This window comes from Halyomorpha halys, unplaced genomic scaffold, assembly GCF_000696795.3.
Source record: "Halyomorpha halys isolate HHAL.00 unplaced genomic scaffold, Hhal_1.1 Scaffold765.1, whole genome shotgun sequence".
Classification (NCBI taxonomy): domain Eukaryota; kingdom Metazoa; phylum Arthropoda; class Insecta; order Hemiptera; family Pentatomidae; genus Halyomorpha; species Halyomorpha halys.
Genome location: NW_027113294.1, coordinates 259,895 through 282,517, shown reverse-complemented (window position 1 = coordinate 282,517; position 22,623 = coordinate 259,895). Strand labels below are relative to the sequence as shown.

At 25.4% G+C, this 22,623-nt stretch overlaps 2 protein-coding genes across 2 annotated transcripts in view; one reads left to right on the top strand and one right to left on the bottom strand.

Moving 5' to 3' along the window:
- Clic (chloride intracellular channel protein 5) overlaps positions 1 to 4,861 on the top strand; it is a 93,674-nt gene extending 88,813 nt beyond the window's left edge. Inside the window, exons 3-6 of the mRNA XM_014429104.3 lie at positions 904 to 1,066; positions 2,228 to 2,402; positions 3,448 to 3,587; positions 4,626 to 4,861. Of these exons, the coding sequence (XP_014284590.1) occupies positions 904 to 1,066; positions 2,228 to 2,402; positions 3,448 to 3,587; positions 4,626 to 4,709 (562 nt within the window). The 3' untranslated portion in view covers positions 4,710 to 4,861. The remainder of the gene's footprint in view (positions 1 to 903; positions 1,067 to 2,227; positions 2,403 to 3,447; positions 3,588 to 4,625) is intronic.
- Positions 4,862 to 7,425: 2,564 nt separating this feature from the next.
- Positions 7,426 to 20,992, bottom strand: LOC106686029 (androgen-dependent TFPI-regulating protein). Its single transcript, XM_014429110.3, has 6 exons — positions 20,785 to 20,992; positions 11,946 to 12,114; positions 10,697 to 10,834; positions 9,330 to 9,547; positions 8,030 to 8,181; positions 7,426 to 7,567 (listed from the first exon to the last, which is right to left on the bottom strand). Exons 2-6 carry the CDS (start codon positions 12,105 to 12,107, stop codon positions 7,494 to 7,496), a joined length of 744 nt encoding a protein of 247 aa, XP_014284596.1. The 5' UTR covers positions 12,108 to 12,114; positions 20,785 to 20,992; the 3' UTR covers positions 7,426 to 7,493.
- Positions 20,993 to 22,623: the final 1,631 nt, after the last annotated feature.

Sequence of the window (22,623 nt, the reverse complement as noted above, 5' to 3'; positions counted from 1 at the left end):
GTGTAGATAGTTGACCGTAGATTAATGTTTGAAGAAGTTTGTCGGGGGGGGGTCAGCAAAGAACAACATAAATAAACAAAACATGTGGCATAAAATAAATAAATATGGTTTTGTTTATTTATGTTGTTCTTTGCTGACCGCACCCCCCGACAAACTTCTTCAAAATATTTATATAATTGTTCATAACTCCATTATAAGGGTGACATAATGGTTTCAAATTAAGAAAAACTTTTTAAACGTTTTATTTTTTTTATTTTCGGCTCTAATTTGTTTAATTAGATTCAATTTGTACCCTTTAGTACAGTTTGTAGAGCCCTAAACCACTACCAAGTTTCGTGTAGATTGGTCGAGTCCTGTTGAAGTTATTTTTATTTTTTTTAATTACATAATGTTATTTACCACTATAAACTAAATAGATATAATAATCAATTAAATAAATCATTAATTCAATATGTAAATAACTAAATATATATCATTCAATTAATTTATATCAAACTTTCTATTGTATTAAATTTATATATCTACATCCCTAAATCTAACAACTGTGAAGCATTACCATGTCTGCTAGCATATGTATAAAAATAAGAAATATATATAAAACCCAAAATATATAGATCATATTGGAAATGTGCTAGTATCATCTTGTCTAATTTTTTTTTTTTTTTATCATCTTGTCTAGATTATACTGGAAATATGCTAGTATCGTTCGTCTCACTTTTTAGACAACAGAACTGCTGGCTCTAAACTTTTGACTGACATTGTAAATAGAAATAAAAATGTATATACATTACTCATATTTTAGATACAGTTCCCTAGAATTCCACAGAATAACTATTACATTATTTTAGTCAAGAAAAAAACTTTGTTATATATTGATGTAATAATAATTCCATTTTTTTCCAGGACTAATTTTGAAGCAACTCCTCCTCCAATACTCATTGACAATGGTTTAGCTGTTCTTGAAAATGAAAAAATTGAAAGGCATATCATGAAGAATGTGCCTGGAGGTCACAACTTATTTGTACAGGACAAAGAAGTTGAAAATCTTATTGAAAATTTGTATAGTGTAAGAATTTATTATTATTATTTTTATTTTAATCATATATTTTCCATATTTTTGTTTTGTTTTTATGTAAGCCTAAAATTTATTAAAATTAATCCATTACAATGGTCACTGTCAAAATGAGATTAAAAAAAAATAAAAGACTTCCCTTAAAATAGGTACTTCTTTTTTAATTTTTTTATACTTGATGTTCAAAATATGAGGAAAATAATTTTAAAGTTTAATTAGTAGTGATTTTACAAAAATTTACAAGTTCCATGATGAACTGAATTATTTGCTCAGGAAAACATTATATCTGTTCATTGAATGCCTTTTTACTAAAACCACCACATGGCTCAAAGAACTATAGTAACATGAAAAAATCTTTCTTATTTATTTATTTAATTTATTTTTTTTAGTTTTATTTATTGATTTATTTTTATTGATCATACAGTTGTTGGATGAAATAAGTAATCCATTATGTTGCTTCATTTATTTGCTGATGTACACATACACCTTGTAGGTCTTCATCGTGACTATAAACCAATTAGGAAAAGAATATATTCTTCAATAATAAGACAGCATGGAACTGATCATTTTGTCTTCTTATTTAGTATTATTAAACTCTCTAGATAGTTAACAATCAATCATAAAATGAGTAATTAACAAAATCTAAAAAGAAAAAAAAAGTTATATTTTAAATTTTACTATTTTTATTATTTTAATTGTTTTACTAATTAGTTATTAAACCGTTATATGCCAGGCAATTGACACTCAAATGTATAGTGTAATTTGTCTTAGAAAACTATTCATCCCAGATGATACTCATAATTACTCTTCAAATTATGGGGAGAAGATGTTAAAGGTTGCGGTCAAAAGAGAAGCAAAAATAGTTAACAACTATTTATTTTCCCACGTTTCGCCCCACTTTGTAGAGCTTCATGAGGACTGTTCAAGTTAATAGCTTTATAGACTTAAGAAATGAGTCCCTAAAGCTAACAACCCTCATTTAGCTCTAGAAAGTGGGGTGAATCATTGGAAAATAAATAGTTGTTAACTATTTTTGTTTCTCTTTTAACCGCAACCCTGACCATCTTCTTAATAATTTGAAATTATACACTCAATTATTTATATATATACATATAAAATTACTTTTCATTTCATTTCACTGGCTGTTTGTTACAGAGGCTAAAACTAATGCTTTTGAAGAAGGATGACGTTTCAACAAATGCTCTTCTCGGTCACCTTCGTAAGATAAACGAACACTTAGGAAAGAAAGGAACCAGGTTCCTGACAGGAGACACCATGTGCTGTTTCGATTGTGAGCTCATGCCTAGGCTCCAACACATCAGAGTTGCTGGTAATGAAATTCGATTAATTTAAGTCATTAATAATGAAATCAATTAAAAGGTTTTTATTTATATTTTAATTTCTTGTTTGAGACAGGTATCTTTATCAATTATAATAAAAAATATCCATATAGTCTCAGACTTTTTATTTTCATTTAACTCCTACATTTCGGCCATTTTCAAGGTTCTACTGATTAACAATTTCAGTTATATTCTAATTGTTTTATATTATAAAAAAAACATTCTGAATCATAAATTACCCTACCTTGTTTATAATATTGTATCCTATAGAGTTAAGAGAAAAATTAAAATGTTCACCAACATTATTACTTAAAATGAAAGTCCTATTTAAGTCTTTATCTTATCCTGCTTTATGACTATCATTGATTTCTTGTTATTGAAGAATTCTTCAATTTTCTTGCTGTGATGAGGGTGTTTGATTTTAAAATTATTTATACATTTATTAAAATTTTTTATAATATTGTTTAGTTCAACCGAAACCCTTTGCTTGAAATCTCAATTTATAAAATCCATTGTGAATTTATTAAAACTATTCTTCATCTGACTTTTGAAATGAAGAGTTCTTCAACTAACAATAGAAGAAGAAAAATGATGGATAATTATAAGGTTAAACTAATAGGCAAAATTAATAAAAACATTAAACTTAACATTTTAGAAACCATATAATAAAGCAGGATCAGATAAAGATTTAAATAGGACTTAAATCTCAAGTAATAACGTTGGTAAACATTTTAAATTTTTTCTTAATTGTACAGGATATTATATCATGCTAAAGTTAGGATAATTTATGATTCAGAATGTTCTTTAAAATTAATTGAAATTGTTAATCAATAGATCCTTAAGAATGGCTGGAATGTCAGGGCTTCTTCCTAGACGAAAGATGTGCTTAATAAATAGTTTTTTTACGTTTACTATTTGTCTGCTTCCAGATTATCTTTGTTATTTGTAAAGTACTTAATGTTAATGATTAAGTTCATATTTTTAGCAATTAAGTTTAACTACGTCTCTGATAAGAAATTTTTTTGTTTTTTCTAGGTAAATATTTTAGGGATTTTGAAATTCCTAAAGACTTTAATCATCTTTGGCGCTACATGCTGAACATGTACCAACTGGATGCTTTTACTCAGAGCTGCCCCGCTGACCAAGATATTATTAACCATTATAAACTCCAGCAGGTAATTTATTCATTTATTTATACTATTTCATGAATAGTATTAATTTATTGATATAGTTTTACAGAGCTTAAATGTTGAATTTTCAAAATGGCTTTCTCTTTAGCATTTTTAATTTTGATTAATTGAAATAAGTACCCATAATTTGATAATTGAATAAAAGAGAAAAATGGAAAAATAATATTTTACTTAGTTGAAAACATAGTTCCAGAAATAAGAGCGTTAATATAATTACAATCAGAAAGCTAAAGGTTTGGTCTCTAATTTATGAAATTGTAGAATGTAATAGAGAGTGATAAAAATATATAAATAAAAGGTTTCAGGTATGTTCTCACAAAAATATGACTATCATTAAATTAGCGAGTAAATGGACAGTATGTTTCTTCCATTTTAGCAGTCTGATATGTTTTCTTGGCTCCATGGTTGTTATGATATAATTACAAGAGTCAGTTTTTGTGATTTTACTTAACCAATATAAAGAAATTTCTGTTTTGAAATGATTATGGATTATCTTAAACCCAATTGGTTGATAAGTGAAAGCCCTATGACCCATACACGTTTGAGATTGAGCGGACTATATAATTTTAGGGGCAGTTAGTGCAAATTTAAGTTGGTACATGGAGAGGGGGTTTTACTAAAAGCGAAACATATTACGTATTTTTGAAGTCTTACTTTGAAAGCGAGGTCACTGTAACTTAAGCTGCATAGGTGGGATGAAAAATGAAGGTTAGAATGAATAAAAGGTTAAAATACTGAAGCAGCTTAGAGAGATGTTCTGCCTATACCCCATGGGGTACAGTTTTTAAGTCTAGAGACGAAAGGTTGAACCAAGATAAGCAAAAAGGGGGAGGCGGAAATAGTGCGAAATGGTGGAAAATTGGATTTGAAAACCAAACAATATATCTTACCAGATTTTTTTCTTAGTCATAACTAATCTGTTTTGTTGTTTTTAAGAAAACTGCAACATTACATTTACTAAATTTGCGTAAATAATTTTATTATTATAAGTTAAAAAATACTTATATAATTGTTCTTGTTTAGGGTATGAAAATGAAGAAACATGAAGAACTCGAGACGCCTACTTTCACTACATCAATTCCTATTGGAGTTTCCATTGAAGAGTAAAAAACTTCTAAAAATTCTTGATCACACCCTTTTTACAATGGCCATTACTGATGTAAATTTATCGGGAAAAAGAAAAATTAAAAAAAAAAAAAAAATTATTTATTAAAAGTGTTCGCCATAAATTGTAGGAAAAAACCTGCCTTGGAAAAAGATAGCTTTTTAATATCTTATTTTCAAACCAATTTTTATTCATTATATATATTTTTATTTTATTTTTTTTGTTTTGTTTAGAGTGTATGTGTTGATTGAAGTATTTCAATTTTGTTTTTTTGTTTTTTTTTGCTTCTGATATGTGCTGTACTTACGGTAGCTTTTACTAAAATATTACTAAGTACCTTTGAGTAGTGATTAACTACATCTTGCGCTAACACTTGAGGTAAGAATATAAAATGATTGTCGTGCTTTTGAGTAAGAAATTTGTAAAGTTAAAATAAGTTAATTGATTTTGTAAATAGTTTAAAAATAATACGAATTGTTTTGTTATTTCTTACTTGACCGAATGGTGACACCATTATAAAATAATATTAATGATAAGAAGTCGTAATTTTGAAATAAAAACAACACATTTAATGTTGATGAGTTAAAAAATGCGCCTGTTAATAGACTACCTTGGATTTAATCTGTTTGTGTTACATTTAATGCTTTTTGACTGTTTCGTTACACCAATAAATGATGTGCCTTAAATGTTATCACCTTTACTTAAGTAATCAAATTAGAATAGTATGAATTGTATAAATTCCATGCCCAGTTAAGTCTGGTATTAATGATGGTTTAGTTTGTAATTATATGTATAATAATAAACTTTAAACATTTAACATTTTTTATTGTTATTTATCCCATTGAATGTTTAAGTACTTATTCAACTTATAAAATAGTAAACCTTGGTCGACATCTTGCTACAGCAGCCGCAGAGAAGAAGTTGCTTAATGCTGCTCCATTCTCACAATTAAACATATTTTTGAAGAATGCCCTCGCTATTTACCAACATTAAACTGAATAGGACTGACCCCAAATTTATTGAAAGCTCTCACTGATGAGAAAGCTTAAGTCGAAATAGTATTTTTTTTTTAAAAGCACATTGCCTCCTTTCTGAATATAGATCTTCGATTTTAATTTTTTTTTATACATTAAAATCATGTACATGTATGCGTGAGTGAATGCCAATGTGTATGTAGCTTTATAATTTTAACAGTCCACAGGTATTTATGACCAAAAGGTTTTATGCTTTTAAACAAGAACGAAACTAACTCATTCATCATACAGTAAAAATGTATACATATTTTAAAATTTACTTATAATATTCTTCAATCCCTATAATGTCCCAAATAAATTTTTTTTTAATTTATTTTGTTTGTACTTTCTTTTATTACATTATCTTTTGCTGTTGCTTTGGGAAATTAATTCACCCTCTAACTTCAGTTTCTTTATTTTATCACTTCTACATTAGTACATGAACCTTGCCACCTTTTCATATAGTCTATTTTTTAAGAATGTATATTTGCTAAGGTTTTTCTTATGTTTCAGTTCTGAATTATAGCCAAATTTTTGTTTTAATATTAATCTCTATACTTTAAATATCTTATTTTGTTTTCTCTGGTGATTTTTGGTTCAATTTATGTTTGAAATTTTGTCATTATATAAAAACTGTAATCAAAAACACATTTAAATTAACAACCGTCACTATATATATATCACTAATTTTTTTTTATATAGTTAATTACCCTTCTTTACACTGTTTGAGGTTGAGCCTTGCTTTGTTTAACATTTACTAACTTATTTCAAGGTAATACTTTTATTTTAGTACTCCTTTAAAAAATGGAATTGAAATAAGAAGATGAATTAATTTTCCGAAGTGAAAAAACAAAACAGGAAATATCTTTTTTTTACTATATTGAGAATGAATTTAACAGAAATATGAATTGCATTGAAAAAAAAAATTAATGGATACGCTATGGGTATCACTTATAGAAGACAATTAGGCATCGTAATAACTGCAACATAACAATATCCAATACTTTTTCTAAATACATGTATTTAGTGACTATGCATATTCAATGAAAATGAAATGTGAATTTGCTGTTATTCTTTTATGTTTTCAGTAATCAGAGTAAAATGAAGTGTGAATTCTCTAGTTTCAGAAACCTCAGAACACCTTCAATAAAATGAGGAGTAAGGTTTCATTGATTGATTTATGAGGAGTAAGGTTTTGGCAACAGACCGATTTTATTTTACGATTAAACAATAGTTCAGAGAAAGCTGTCTAGGGGTGCTTAAATAGCTAAAGACATCTACTTATTTTTGTATATATACCTGTTGGTGACAATAGATCCTTGAGAGATAATTTTGGTCACAACTTTGGTATAAATAACATAAATTTTTGTTATTTGTGTATTCCACTGACTATATTCACCATCTTCCGCTCATATATCATCTATTGTCAAGAACAAACATGTCTTATGTAGATTTTTATTGTGTGTTGAGTAATAAAATGTTCTAAATATATATTTTTTTTATTTTTCCCTAGGATTAAGAATGAAGAAATCAAAAAACAATCTAATAAGTTTTAATAATATCACAAACATTTTAATTAAATATAGATTTTGATAATGTATGTATGATTGATTTGATTTGATTTTGATTGTGTTTTGAGTGACAAAATGTTCTAAATACATATTTTTTTTATTTTCCCAAGGGTTAACAATAAAGAAATCAAAAGAACAATCTAATTAAGTTTTAATAATATCACAAACATTTTATAAATTTTTTTATAAAATTTCAACAACATTAGGCAACTTTTTTCGTTTTCTGTTTGCTTTTCTTCGATTGTTTGGAAGGACTTTTCTTTACTACTGATGAACCTGGAAATTAAATTAAACATTTTGCTTTATCTGAATAGAAAAATGCACATTGTATTATTTTAAATAATTGTTCTTAATATTAATAATTAATTAATCAATCTCTTAAATATAATAAATAATTGTTCATACAGAGATGATAATTGAACTCATTTATTATTCTAGCCTTTTTATTCAGGAAGTCTATTATCTTCACCCTTATATTTTGTCTATACCTTCCTTGGGACTTATTCAAAGAGACCTACTGAAGATGTTCTGTGTAATGCTTGGATAAAATACCAGAAAGAAGATAATACAATCCATAGAAACAAACAGAAGAATGGATATACTCGTAATAATCCAAGGAAATAACTTAAAACTACATAATTGATTGTTTCGGTTTAAGTCAGATTTGATATTATGATATACTTTGACGGTTTAATGAACTTCATGTTATCTATTATTTATTATAAGAATGTTGATTACCCCAGATCAAGTGGTTAAGACCTCTGGCCAATGCGTGGATTAGAAAAACACCAACTGTTTGACCTAATGTATAATATGCAATTTCAGCATTGCTGAGTTTGTCAAACATAGGGTACAACCACCTCCCGTGTGTGTAGTAAGTTCCAAAGAAGCTGAAAAAAAAAAAAAAAATGAACACATGACCATGCCTTATTTAAGAAATAATAATTTATTTATTTGTTTATAGGGCAACACCCGTACAAATATAGTTAGCCTATGAAATAGATAATCAATTGTAGTAATTTTACAAAAATTATGAGTTAAAGATCATTTATATAAACTAATAACAAACAATATACACAAGCTGGGCTATCCACATTCGTTAGAATAAAACAGTAAAATAAAAATCATATTTAATAATATTACAAAAAATAAAAACAAATATAATAAAAAACAAAACATCTTGCCTCTCGGCCTATTGGCTAAGATCAAAGTGCCTTTAATTATATCTATTTTTTTTCTTTATATTAAAATTAAAAACATATTTTTGAAGACATGAATACCCATAAAATTATAAAAAAAGGAAGTTGAGATTATAACTCTTAAAATAATGTTAACTGGTTTGTTGACTTTTTATCTGTTTTTTTTTAAAGCTTTTTTGACCTAGTAATTTTTGTTTTAACATATTTATTCATTTCTTTTAACTTATTTATTTGTTTTTATATCGTTCTACTGCTGTGGCTATTTTATTTCTTATTTATTTCTATTTATTGACAATTTTGTTTATTTTATATTGCATTTTTGTGACAGATTAAATGTATGTTATGGATCTCTGGAGCAGGGAAGAATGAGAGAGTGGAATATGGAGAATAGTGTAAATAGGGTTGAGGGGGGAAAAAAAAGAAATAATGAGTAAGGAAAATTAATATAACGTATTAAAATAAAAATAAATTAATGTATGATTAAAATTAATATAACATGTTTGAATAAGAAGGTGGAAAAATAAAATAAAATTGTTAAAAAAGATAATATTTGAGATATATTGTATTTTGGTTATAGAGAATTATTATCTGTAAAGAGAAAAAGTACAAAAAAATATCCTGTATCTTTGATTAACTTATGTGTTAATTTATGAAATTATAGATTGATAAGTATGCAGTGTGATCTAGTAACCCGATGTATTTGGGCAGCATAATTATATTTGAAACGTAAGTAACATTGATAGCTCAGGTGGATAGACTAACTTATTACTACAATATTATACCAGCTGTTCCACAAGTTATTTAGTAATTAAAAAAATATATGGATAAAAAATACTTACCATACTGCATAAGCCACTGAGTAAAGTAGCATGCATATTGAAGAGAGCGACCATGAAGGGAATTTGTGGTTAGAGAATACCAAGTCTATGAGTGGAAAGACTGAGTTGAAAGTGTGCAAAGCGTGGTTCATCCACACCGGTATCACTTTGTCTATCCAACTTGGGTAAACCAATTCTCTATCAATGGCGTACAAACTCCAAAAACTGATAGTTACAGTCTAAAAAAAAATAATTTTTAATCAAATTAGTTTAAAGTGAAAATCTAATTTGTAGATTCTCCACATGTCTGTATCCATGCCCTTATAACTAACATCAAATTTACTTATTGTGTATATTTTATTACAGTTGTAAATATCAATTCAGAAATTAGTAATAAAGATGAAAATTTCACGTGGTACCAGATCAAGTTATCTTTGTGGATGATTGAATATTTTTCCTCTTTTAAGAATAATTAATTTTAGCACAAAATGATTTCAAATGAAGGACAATTTTAATATTTAATTCTTTCAGAACTTTTTATTTCTTAGCTATTCAATTTTTTTCGTATTTTACAAATATATAATACTTATTTTGACCAAAATGTAGAATCTTGTTTAAACCTTCTTTTCGCCTTAAGTTGTTTTGATATTGCTTGTATAAGAAATGCCTGAATAAACTATCAAAATTATGTATTGGTGCAGTTTTAAAAGCCCTTTTAATATGTTATTATTATTTTTTTTAGTAAAATAAACAAAACTTTTGTCGTAAAAAAAAATTTATATTGTATTGAAAATTAAAAAAATATCTTTCCTAATTGAAAGCATCTTTACACATCTTCATTAGCCCCTCCCTTCTATGTTCTTTAAAGATATTAATTGTAGAATGAACCTATTTTATGATAGGTATTCATAATTTTAATGTTTCCTAGTTAATATGTTTTTTAGAAACATTTTGTTAAATTATAAATATTTTTCATTGATATTTTTGAAGAGAGTTTTTGAACAAAATTGTTATTTTGTCCATGTTGGAATTTGCTATCTGTTTGTACAATGAGCAAATGTGATATAATGGGAGAGGCAAAATAAAAGATTTGCTTTTAAATAAATAAGAAAATTAATGAGATTAGCGCAATTAGTCTCTTGGCCAGCACTGCAATAGTCTTTTTGGCGGATCGTTAGGGTTAATGGAAGTAGATAGTCCTTGAGGATTGGAATATAGAGTCAGTCTAAATTGGTGCTAATTAAATCAAAATCAAAATCAAAGAAACCAAATTTGAAAGCTAATTGTTATAGAATCTAATGCTAATTCTCTAATTGACCAATCACAAGTTTCTTTGAACTAATTTTAAGTTGAATAAGTAAATATTTATTCATACAATCATAACTTACCAATCCAAATGGTATCACTATTGTCGCAAACAAAATATCAGCAAGACTCCGCACTTTATTGCTTATTTTGCCTAAAGCAGGTACTATACTTATCAGATGTGAAAATACTACCAAGAAGTAATATAGGAGTTGCATACCCTGAAAATATAATTATAATATTTAATACACAATTAATGTTTTAGAAACTTAATGAGAATTTAAACTTTAAAACTTTTACATTTGCGGAATTATAAGGTTATATAACAAACTATTATAAACTTAAAATGAAAGAAGATAATTTAAATTAATCAGTTAATGAGAAAAATATTTTGAGAATAAAATATTTAATAATTATGGTTCCGGGATATATGGTGGAAAATAGTTTAACAAGTGAGACTGTTTTTTTACTATACCTAAAAGGCTGTCTAGGCCAATAATACAATTACAAAAAAAAAATTTACATTTCTGAAAATTTGTGATCATTATTATTTAAGGAGAAGATGGTAGAGGGTGCGATCAACGGAGACTAAGTAAACGTTTTGGCCCGGATTTTAGGCCTTCATCAGGGCAATAAACAACATAAAAATCATAATGATTAAAAGGAAATACAAATTAACAAGTAAAAAAGGAGATAACAGATAATATAGATGATATAGGTAAATAACTAGTATTAGAAGAAAATGTATACTACTATAAGATAAAAGCAGTATATTAAATATACTTATAGTAATATTAAAATTATAATAGAGGGGAGAAAAAGAAATTAATATAGATATATGATAATTTAACTAGTAAATATTATTAATGATGAGGTGCTAATAGTTATGGTAGATAAATATGAACAGAAAATGGTCTTGGGTGCAGTCAACAAAAAATACACAAAGAAATATTATTATAGTTCTAGCTAGACATTCTTCTGGGGATGACAAGACAAACAGGCTCACTCATCAAATTGTTTTTCACAACAAACATCAGAACCATAAATATTTAATTCTTTTATCATTTACTGATTAATTTAAATTACCTTGTTTTCATTTTAGTTTATAATAGTTTGTTGTTTTTCAGCAAAAGAATAATGTTTTCTGAAACTTCCTCAAAAGTAGAAAAATATTTGATGAATTAATGTTATTTATTAATGAATATCTATTTATAAAAAACCACTCATTCTTATCCATAGTCATTAATGGAGAACAAAAATTATATTTTTAATCCATGATATTTCTAATGTATATATGCATATATACTGTAAAAATTACTAAAAAAAACTTACATAGGTCCAATTTGTCAAAAACCTATAATTCAGTTCTCCGATTATTTTCAAATTAGGATCGGACGACTTGGCATTTTTCTCTCCATTAGCAATGAAAGTGCTAAACACGAAGACGTAAATTCCAAGAAACACAACATGTAATATTTTTTCTAAAAACGCCATTGTATTTCTGAAACAAATAAATTAAATATTTCAATAAATTTATTATCAATATAGTAGTAATTTACAAACAAAATGTTTCAAGCCATGTTCAAAATACTTTAATTATTTTACGTCATTAATTAAAAATCGTTTACAATCAATTATTTACACTCGATATATCACTTACAGCATATTGTTATTTTGTATTTCTATCCAATTTGGTATTAAAATTCCAAATTGAGTAAAAAATATTTTTAATTTGAGTCCAAAATATTTTTTGTACAATAACTATAAATAATTAGTTACACTGCTGTAACTAAGTTTCAAAGGGTTTATTTGCTAAAACTTTATTAGTGCACTGAAATATATAAAAATGATTTTTAATTTAAAATGACACAAGTCCACCAATTAATAATAAGAACTGGAATAAGGATGTAGATGGATTCCTAAAACTAAATATAATACAATTTTTGTACAAACATAGACATGTCAAATATTATTAACTTTTTAAGAAACATTAATATCACAACTTTAATCTTCATCATTTTTACAATATTGTGTTGGACTGAAATAAAAAAACAATAATTGTTAAATATAAATACTCAATTTAAAATATCAAAAATACATAATTGATCTTTTTGAAAATATATAATTGGTCTTTTTGATTTTTGACCTTTTAAGTATAAGGTATTTATGCTTAAGAATTTTATTTATTTCTATTTGTGTTCAATAAAATATTTTAAAAGTGATGAAGATTAAAATTGTGATTTAAATGTTATTTGAAAAGTTTGATTGGGAAGAAATATAAAATAATAATATGATGTGATTTACCAATCGTGAATAATTAATCATAAACAATTGTTTAATCATATCATATAATCATACATTTATGAATTTTTAGTTTTAGTGATGATAATATATAAGCCAAAACATAGAACATTTTGTTTAAAAATTAAAACTGGTGAAATAATCTTACCTATAAATTTAACAAATTTAATTTCATTTAAAATAAATTTCATACATAGATGTTTTAAATTATTAAATTTTTTATGCATGACATATCATTTTTATTTATTTTTTTATTTTTCTTCAACTTGACTCTTGTACCCGACAATCTACAGATTGTCATTCTGTATTCTTATAAGTGTAAATAAATATTAAAGTTCAAACAAATAAATATATTAGCTATCCTGCTGAATAACAGGTCTAAATTGGTTTGTTATTAAGTTTATTGTTTGTTTAACAGATCCATCATATCAACATATCACTCATGTCAGACTTCTCACTTATTAATTATTACTTTTCTTAATAATTTGTTTAAAGTAAAATAATTTACATAGAAAATTTCATTGGCATAGTTTACGAAGTTTGAAATAACCTATTTTTAAAATAACATTAAAATAGGTGTTTTTAACATGATTTGAAAATGTCAGGTGCATGCAGGGTGTATGATTTGGTATATGATGTGAACTGTACTATACATGTGCCTGACAAATTAATGATAGATTTGAATGCTGTTGGAAAATGCTTACTATCTGCCTAGGTCGATCTAATTAATAAGGTACAATTAAACATAAAAAAAAAAATATATAGAATTATAAAGTGCAAAACGTGGGCGTTGATGACCTCAGGGTTTTACGCCCAAAAGCCCCAACCAACAACAACATAAAAAAAAAAAAAAACTTCAACAATTAATGAGAGAAATTTTTCATCATAAAAATAACACTTATTCACTGTCAACAAAATTATTTCAGATTTATAGTGTCAGTTAAAATTCATATATTACAGTTAAACAAAAAAACAAAAAGAAAAATTCAACAGTTAATAAATAAAGAAATTTTCCATCAGAAAAATATCACTTATTCTCTCTTGACAAAATTATTCCAGATTTATTGTAAATAAATAAAAATATATAATGAATTAACTTTATATCAACTGAATTGAACAGAAAAATGTTTTTAGGATTAATTTTTAAAAAAATTATTAGCTACAGTTTTACATATGTCTATAAAGTTATTCACAGCAATCAAACTTATTCAGCATTCAATCAATGCAACCTTTTTTTTAATTCTAAAATTATTTTTACTTTCGAGAAAGAAAAATCACTCTAATTAATGGAATTAAGTGATAAGCAATTTTTCCTAATCAATAAGTTTAGTGTTAATCATCTCAACCCTGGGAAAAACAAATAAAAATGATCAAAATTATTATAAAAAATTAATTTAGAAAATAAAAATTAAAATAATGACCCAATTCATTCAACACAAAAATAATAATGATAATAAATTCTTAATTAATGCCGGAGCACGTACGTTCCTTTAGAATAACACTACATAAATACTTAGTTAGTCATGTAAATAGATGTGATGTATATTTTTTTAAAAAGGCAGAAATTATATGAAAAAAGAACTTAGTTGTTTATTAGTTTGGGTTTATTTATTATAATAGAATTAATTAAGAGAAAAAATAATAATCTCTAAATAGTTATGATATAAGTTAAAACCTCAAAAAAAAAAAATTATTATTTTTAATTTAATACAAGATATGATTAAATTAAATGCATGATAAAGTAAGAAATATGGTTAAAAACTTTAAAAAGTATATATTTTGTGTAAGTATGTTTAAAACAAAATAGAATTTATTTAAATTGTTTTTATATAAATAGTTTATTGACTGTACGTTAATTTGAAAGAGATAGACAATGCTCTGGTCAAGAAAAAATAAATATTATCAACTGTTTATTTATTTTCTGACATTTCGACCCACAATGAACTTCTTCATCAGGGCTGTTTGGTGGACACAACACAAGTGTCAACAACAACATACAAGTCTGTTCACTTCTCCTCTAGACAGAACTGATAAAGACCTACATTGTGTATCAAAACATCGGCAGAAAATAAATTAAAAATAATAAATTATAGTTAATGATATTTATTTTGTCTTGACCACAGCCCTGATCATCTCCTTCAAATTAATATATAGTCAATCAATCATTTATTTATACAGAAAACAATTTAAATAAATTCCATTTTGTTTAAAACATACATTAAATATGATTTTTTTAAAAGTGTATAAGTTATCTTACAACAATCAAATATCTCTTACATTATCTAGCATTTAATTTAATCATAAACTGTACTAAAAAATTACAATTAAAAAAAAGTTCCTGGTTTTAACTTACATTATAATTTAACTCAATAATACAGTTTAGAAAATATGTAGATAAAAAAATTATTACCCATTAATTAAAAATAATAAGCAACCAAAAGTTCATATTTGCCTTTATAAAAAAAAATATATCTTTTGCATTTTTAAAACAAACTAATTAAATCTCAATTTATAAACTAAAATAATTAATTTTTAATAAAGAGTGTAACTAATCAACTATTTGTGTCATAACCTATGTAAAATATATTCTAACCTTATAATTGTAATAAAAATTTAAAAAATTCTATTCAAATTGGAAAAACTAATAATTATTTAAAGAACAATAAATTACAGAAAAGAAGTATCTTTTTGCTTTTTAACTAAATTCAACTTGAAATTAATACTATATATAAATAATTATTACTTTTTAAATCATATGATCCAAATTACCCAAGAGGTAGTTAGTATTCATATTATACTTATCTAATTTAAATAGAATTATTATCATAAACAAGTATTTACCTAAATAAGACAGTTCATGTGATTTTAACTCGCATTTCAACTTTCAAAATGTAAGACAAAAATTATAATAATTTGTTTAAACAACATTTCTCTCAAAAGACTAACTAGGTACTAAGCAGTTACTAGAGACAGTTTAAAAGGAGGAGTTATGCAAAGGGTAATAACCTGTTCTATGTAAAATTTACTCTGTCGATCAAAGTGGCAAAATAAAATATTATAAATTATTTTCACTGATAAATAACATTTTTTGATCTATAAATTGACAGGTTTCTTTAAATTGTAGAGTGATAAATGATGTCCCGATACCTACCAACTGACAGGTTTCTTCAAACTGATGACCATGCAACTTTTTAATAAGATTTTGTGTTTTAGTTTATTTTTATTGGGGATTTTCACTCCCATTATCAACTTACATAATGTTTCCTTCAAATTTCAATATTACACTAATGTATTATTCATTCGTCATTTCTTCTTCTTTTTTTTTATCGGAAAATATTTAACAGATAATAATTTTGTTTCTATTACATTATTTTCAATGTAAATGTGGATTTGGTTAGTTATTAATTAATTATGTTTTTAAAATGAAAAATTACCTCTTTTAAGAAATCATTTGTAATTATTATTGTTTAAAGTCAAAACAATAATTATTATAATTATTATTTTTCGCAGTCATTTACAATTTAGATTTTAGACCTTTTTTTTTTTTTTTTATACTATTTTCATTTAAGTCATGCTTTAAGTAGCTTATTATTGGATATGAAAACTGAATTTCACTATTTCAATTTTTATTATAACTGTTCAAAAATACATTGAAATTTACCTAAGCATATCAATGTATAGTGATTGATATGCTTAGGTAAATTTCAATGTATTTTTTCTTTCTTCAAAAATACATTGAAATTATTTTCAAGTAAGTTTAGTTAATTTTCAAATTTATGTTTGCTTAATGTTTACAATTTTTTAAAAAATTATTTATTTATTTTATTTTTTTTAGTAGCACTTAACAAGGTTTTGTTCCAAAAACTTCATTTCATGAATCTAATTGCAAAAATCATTGTACCCTATAGTTCAGTAGAAAATATTTGTGATAATTTTATGTTATATTCAAAACATTATTAATTTTAATTAACAATATTTTCTATTAAATTATTTCAATAAAAGAAGGTTTTTAAATAAAACCATTTTTTAAAAGTATAATGTTGTGTGACTATATTACACTTTAAGAAAGAAAAAAAAGCAAGTTTAAAAATATTGTTTCATTGAAATTGAAGGTTTTTCAAGTTTACTATAAAAATTGCTGAAGTAGAAATGTGAATTTTGCAGTTACTCTTCATTTTAATACTTTATACTCACATTTTTGTATTTAAACAATTATTATTATTATGTTTCATTCATCATCAAACCTGTGAAACATCATTTCACAGTTTCATTTTTTACTTATCATCACAACTCTAATAGTAGAACGCAGATTCTTCATTTTAATACATTGTATAGTAATGCATGAAAAGTAAATATAAATATAAAAACATATAATTTCAATAAAACAAGGTTTTCAAATAACCATTTTTTTAAAAAGTGTAATGTTGTGTTACTATATTACATTTTGATAATAAAGAAATGCAATTTAAAAATCTTTTTTATTGAAATTAAAAGTTTTTTCAAGTTTGCTAAAAAAAATAATGCGGGTTTTGCCTCTAATATTTTATAATCACATACTTTTATTTAAACTATTATTATTATAATATTGATTTGAAATTCCCAAAACAAATAGATATTACATATTTACATTAAAACTGCTGTATTAACTCTGTAAATATTTATACTTAGAAAATATCAATTTTTTTTTTCCCTCCACATTATTAATATCATAAGTCTACGTTTTTCTGTTTAAAGTCCTAAGTATTATTTTATTATGATTTTTCATTATTTATTTTTTTTTGTATTCTTTACTCTTAAGACTCTAAAGCGCATAAAATATTTTGGTATTATTATTCTAAAGAGACATGTCCAAGAATAATATTTTTTTTATTATTATTCTAAACAGATGTGTCCCAGAATAATATTTTTGTATTATTAACCTAAAGAGACATATGCCACAATAAATAAATAATTTATTATTATTATTATTATTAATAAGCTAAAAAACACTATTTATATTTAAATTTAATTAAATAAAAATAAGCAATGTTTTGATTATTGTACACAATTATCACTAGTGTTTTCTATTAAATGAAAGGTCACAGTTTCATTTTTTACTTATCATCATACAGTAACATAGTTATTATGTTTAGGAAATAATTATTATAAAGTTGCTATTTTCGATAATATATTATATTAAATTTAAAAAAAAAAATCTTTAAACAATAAAAACCTTGTTTTACTTTTGATCTTTCAAATTTACTGTATTATTTTTTTTAATTTTGATAATGTGATAAAATTATCACTACCATTTTCAATTCAATTATAGGGGACAGTTTCTTTCTTTACTTATAATCAGTAGTTGTGTTGGATTTCAGAAAAAAAAAAAATTCAAAATTAAAAACCTTGTTTTTTTGAAATTAGAGATTTTTTCAATTGTTACAAAATGTGTCAAGGTGGAGAAAGTGGGTTTTGCATTTAGACCCTTCATTTAATATTTTATAATCGAATGTTTTTATAAATAAATAAAGAGCTGTTATTATAATGTAGATTTAATATAATAGGTTAGAAAAATTTATTTATTTCTTAAATTAAAATAATGTGATGAATTTATGATAACACACACGAAATTATCATGAGTATTTCATATTAAATTATAGGTCATCGTATCATTTTTACTTATCATAACTACTTTAATTGCAAAACTGAAAATTCTTTTAAAAAAATTAAATACATTTTATTATAATAATAAAAAACGTATATTAATAAAACAAAGTTTTTAAGTAACCACATTTTTTTTTTTTCTAAAGGGGTAATATTGAGTGACTATATTATATTTTCTAAAAAAAAAAATCATGTTTTATTTAAATTAGAGGTTTTTCAAGTTTATTATAAAAATTGCAGAAGAAGTGATGAGAGTTTTACACTTATTTTTCATTTAATATTTTAAATAAAGTATGCTATAAAATTTGCTGAATTGGAAAAAGTGGGTTTTGGAGTTAGATCCTTCATTTAATATTTTATAATCACATGTTTTTATAAATAAATAAACAACTATTATTTATAAAAACGTTATTTATATAATGTTGATTTAATATAATAGACTAGAAAAATGTATTTATTTGTTAAATTTAATCAATTTAAATTAATGTTTTGATTATAACAAAATTATTATAGGTCACAGTTTAATTTTTTACTTATCATCAATACTCTAATTGCAAAACTCTTAAGATATAATTTCAGATCATTTTATAGCAATATAAAAAAATATATATTAATAAAATGAGGTGTTTAAGTAACCATTTATTTTTTTTTAACACTGATAAGATAGAAAAATCTGTTTATTTTTAAAATTATATTAAATTAAAATAGTGTAATGATTTTATGACATCTCGCATTTAATTATAAGTCATAGTTTCATTTTTTACTTATCATCACTGCTTTAACTGCAAAATTGACATCTGTTTCATTTTTTTAAAAGTAAATTTTATCGTAATAGTAAATAAATTTATATTATTAAAACAAGGTTTTCAAGTAACCAAATTTTTTTTTTTAAGGGTAATATTGAGTGACTATATTATATTGTCAAAAGAAAAACATAAAATTTTGTTTTATTAAAATTAGAGGTTTTTCAAGTTTATTATAAAAATTGCTGAAGTAGAGAGTTATGCCTCATTTAATACTTAAAAAGAAGTATACTAGAAAATTTGCCGAAGTGGAAAAAGTGGGTTTTACAGTTAGATCCTCCATTTAATATTTTATAATCATGTGTTTTTACAAATAAATAAACAACTATTATTATGATATTGATTTAAAATCACAAACATTCATAGGATAGAAAAATCTATTTATTTTCTAAATTTAATTAAATGAAAATAATGTTATGATTTTATGATAACACATATTAAATTATTGGTCATAGGTTTATTCTATATATTTATCATCGATACTCTGAACAGCAAAACTGATATTCTTAAAACAAAAAAATCAGTAAATTTTATTGTAATAATAAAACAAGGTTTTTAAGTAACCACAAATTTTTTTCAAAAGGGGTAATATTGAGTGACTATATTATATTTTCCGAAAAAAAAATCTTGTTTTATTAAAATTAGAGGTTTTTCAAGTTTATTATAAAAATTAACGAAGAAGAAATGAGAATTTTACACTTATACTTGATTAATTAAAATGAAGTATATTATAAAATTTGCGGAAGTGGAAAAAGTGAGTTTTACAGTTAAATCCTTCATTTAATATTTTATAATCACATGTTTTTATAAATAAATAAACAACTATTATTATGATGTTGATTTAAAATCCCAAACACTCATAGGTTAGAAAAATCTATTTATTTTTAAATTTAATTAAATTAAAATAATGTTATGATTTTATGATAACGTATATTAAATAATAGGTCATAGTTTCATTTTTTTATATAGTCATAGTTTCATTTATTTTTAAATTTAATTAAATTAAAATAATGTTATGATTTTATGATAACGTATATTAAATAATAGGTCATAGTTTCATTTTTCACTTATCATCATTACTCTGATAGTAATAGTAATTAAATTTATATAATTAAAACAAGGCTTTTAAATAATCATTTTTATTTATTTATTTTTTTAAGTATAATATTGTGTGACTGTTATTATATTTTTAGAAAAGAAAAAAAATTAAGTTTAAACACTTGTTTTATATGATGTATGAAATTTATTGAAGTAATAAAATATTTTTATTATAATATAACATCATGACTAGAATTTTCTATTAAATTATAGGTCACAGTTTCATTTTTTACTTATCATCATATAATGAAACAGTTCATAGTTTAGTATATAATAAATTATAAAATAGTTGTGTTAGAAGTTAAGTTGTATGAGATTTTGCTTACCTAAAGTAAAAAAATATATAAATAGAAAGAATTAAGTAGAAAAAATACTCCTTAGAAGCTAAGGAAGGCACTTTCACAAGATTGCTGTTAGACAGTGTGCTACATAGAAGCAGTGTGGTACTGATATCAGCTGACCCATGGTCTAGGGTTCCTCGATTTTCCAAACAGAAACGTTTTCAAACCGGACGGCCACGTTGCCGTGTGCAACGCCATTATTGCGTTGACTGAACCCCGGCCACGTATTGATCTCTTCAACACTCAAGGGACAAGGTTCATTATCAAGGTCTTGATAACTTGCAAGGTCATTCCACCTTCAAAAGGCCTTGTAAACAATTGTGTATTTTTAATTCTTATTTTAAGTTGTATTTTTTTGTCTTATGTAATGTGAGATATTTATTATTTTTTTTAGAAATTTTGCATTGTTAATCAAATGAGACTTTTTTTCATGCGATATAAATACGTGACGAGTAAATAGTATTATAATATGAATTATGAATGATAAAGTAAATTCGACCAACCTTTCCAACCCCCCTTCCCAAAGAAAAAGTCTGCCAAATATATAGGTCAGCTTCCTCGTCATTTCTAATGGATACATAATTACGTATATATTTTATTTATTTATTTTCTTCTTTTTGGATTTGTTATACTCTAGAGGGGCGACGATAGCAGCGTGGTAACGCGCCTGTCTGCCAACCCAAAGGTTGGGAGTTCGAGTCCCCGACCCTATCCGGGATTTCAAGCATATAATTATGCAATACTCACTCTCAGCCTCCTCCCGGGCATTTGTGAGGCTCATTAGCCAAATGGTGGCACTCACAAAAATAGGCGTGGGAGCGACGAACCCACCTTATGAAAACCACGTCCTGAAACGCACGATATATTTCCTGAGTACATCGCCCGAGGCCTTGGACCTCTACGGTCTGTCGCGCCAATAATAATAATAATAGTTTTTTTTTCTAAATCCAAAAACTTAAACATTAGAATTTACAAAACTATTTTCTTCCCACTGTTCTTTATGGATGCGAGACGAGGACTCTTACAGTAAGAGACGAATGGCACCTTAAGGTTTTCGAAAATAAAGTATAAAATATTCGGACCGAAAAAGGATGCCTTAACGGGAGAATTTCTAAGACTACACAATACACAATTAAGGGAACTACACCAGGTAAAAATAATTCAAGTTATAGCATTGCGGCGTATGAAGCGTGTAAGGGTAGGGCTTAGTAACGAGCAAATCTCTAAAATGTTAATAAACACTGAACCGACAGGTAAACGTCCGAGAGGTAGATCTAAGAGGTAGACCGAACGAAAGGTAGATGGGAGGATAGCTTTATAACTGATTTAGCAGAATTGGGTTTGGAGGATGAGGAAGCGTCACTGGAAGGATATATGTAGAGAGTGTTGGTGGAATCGGCATCGAACCTTCAGGTTCGTAAGGCATTCATTATTATAATTTTTTTCTAAGCCACATACCCCCAATATATCAAACCCTATACACCTATAGGGTTTGATATATTGAGGGTAGGTAACATTACTAGGTGAAATCTCTTTTTCTGCATTTGAAATGCACAATAAGTGGAGAATGAGGAAAGGGAGACAAAACGACTGGAAACTGAAAAAATGGATTAGACTGGTGTCTGATAACAGGGTTCACCAGGTTTTGCAATGTCAGTAAGTTAGTAGTGTAGGGCCGCCTGTTGCTCAGGGAGGTGAGGCTTAGGTTTTTGCAACCCGAAAACTGCAGTGGCCCCCGTTCGAATCCTAGAATAGCTTGTTTGTTAATAACTTTAGTTTTATTATGCATACAGTCCACACTTGGAGTCTCTTGGCCGTTGAAGG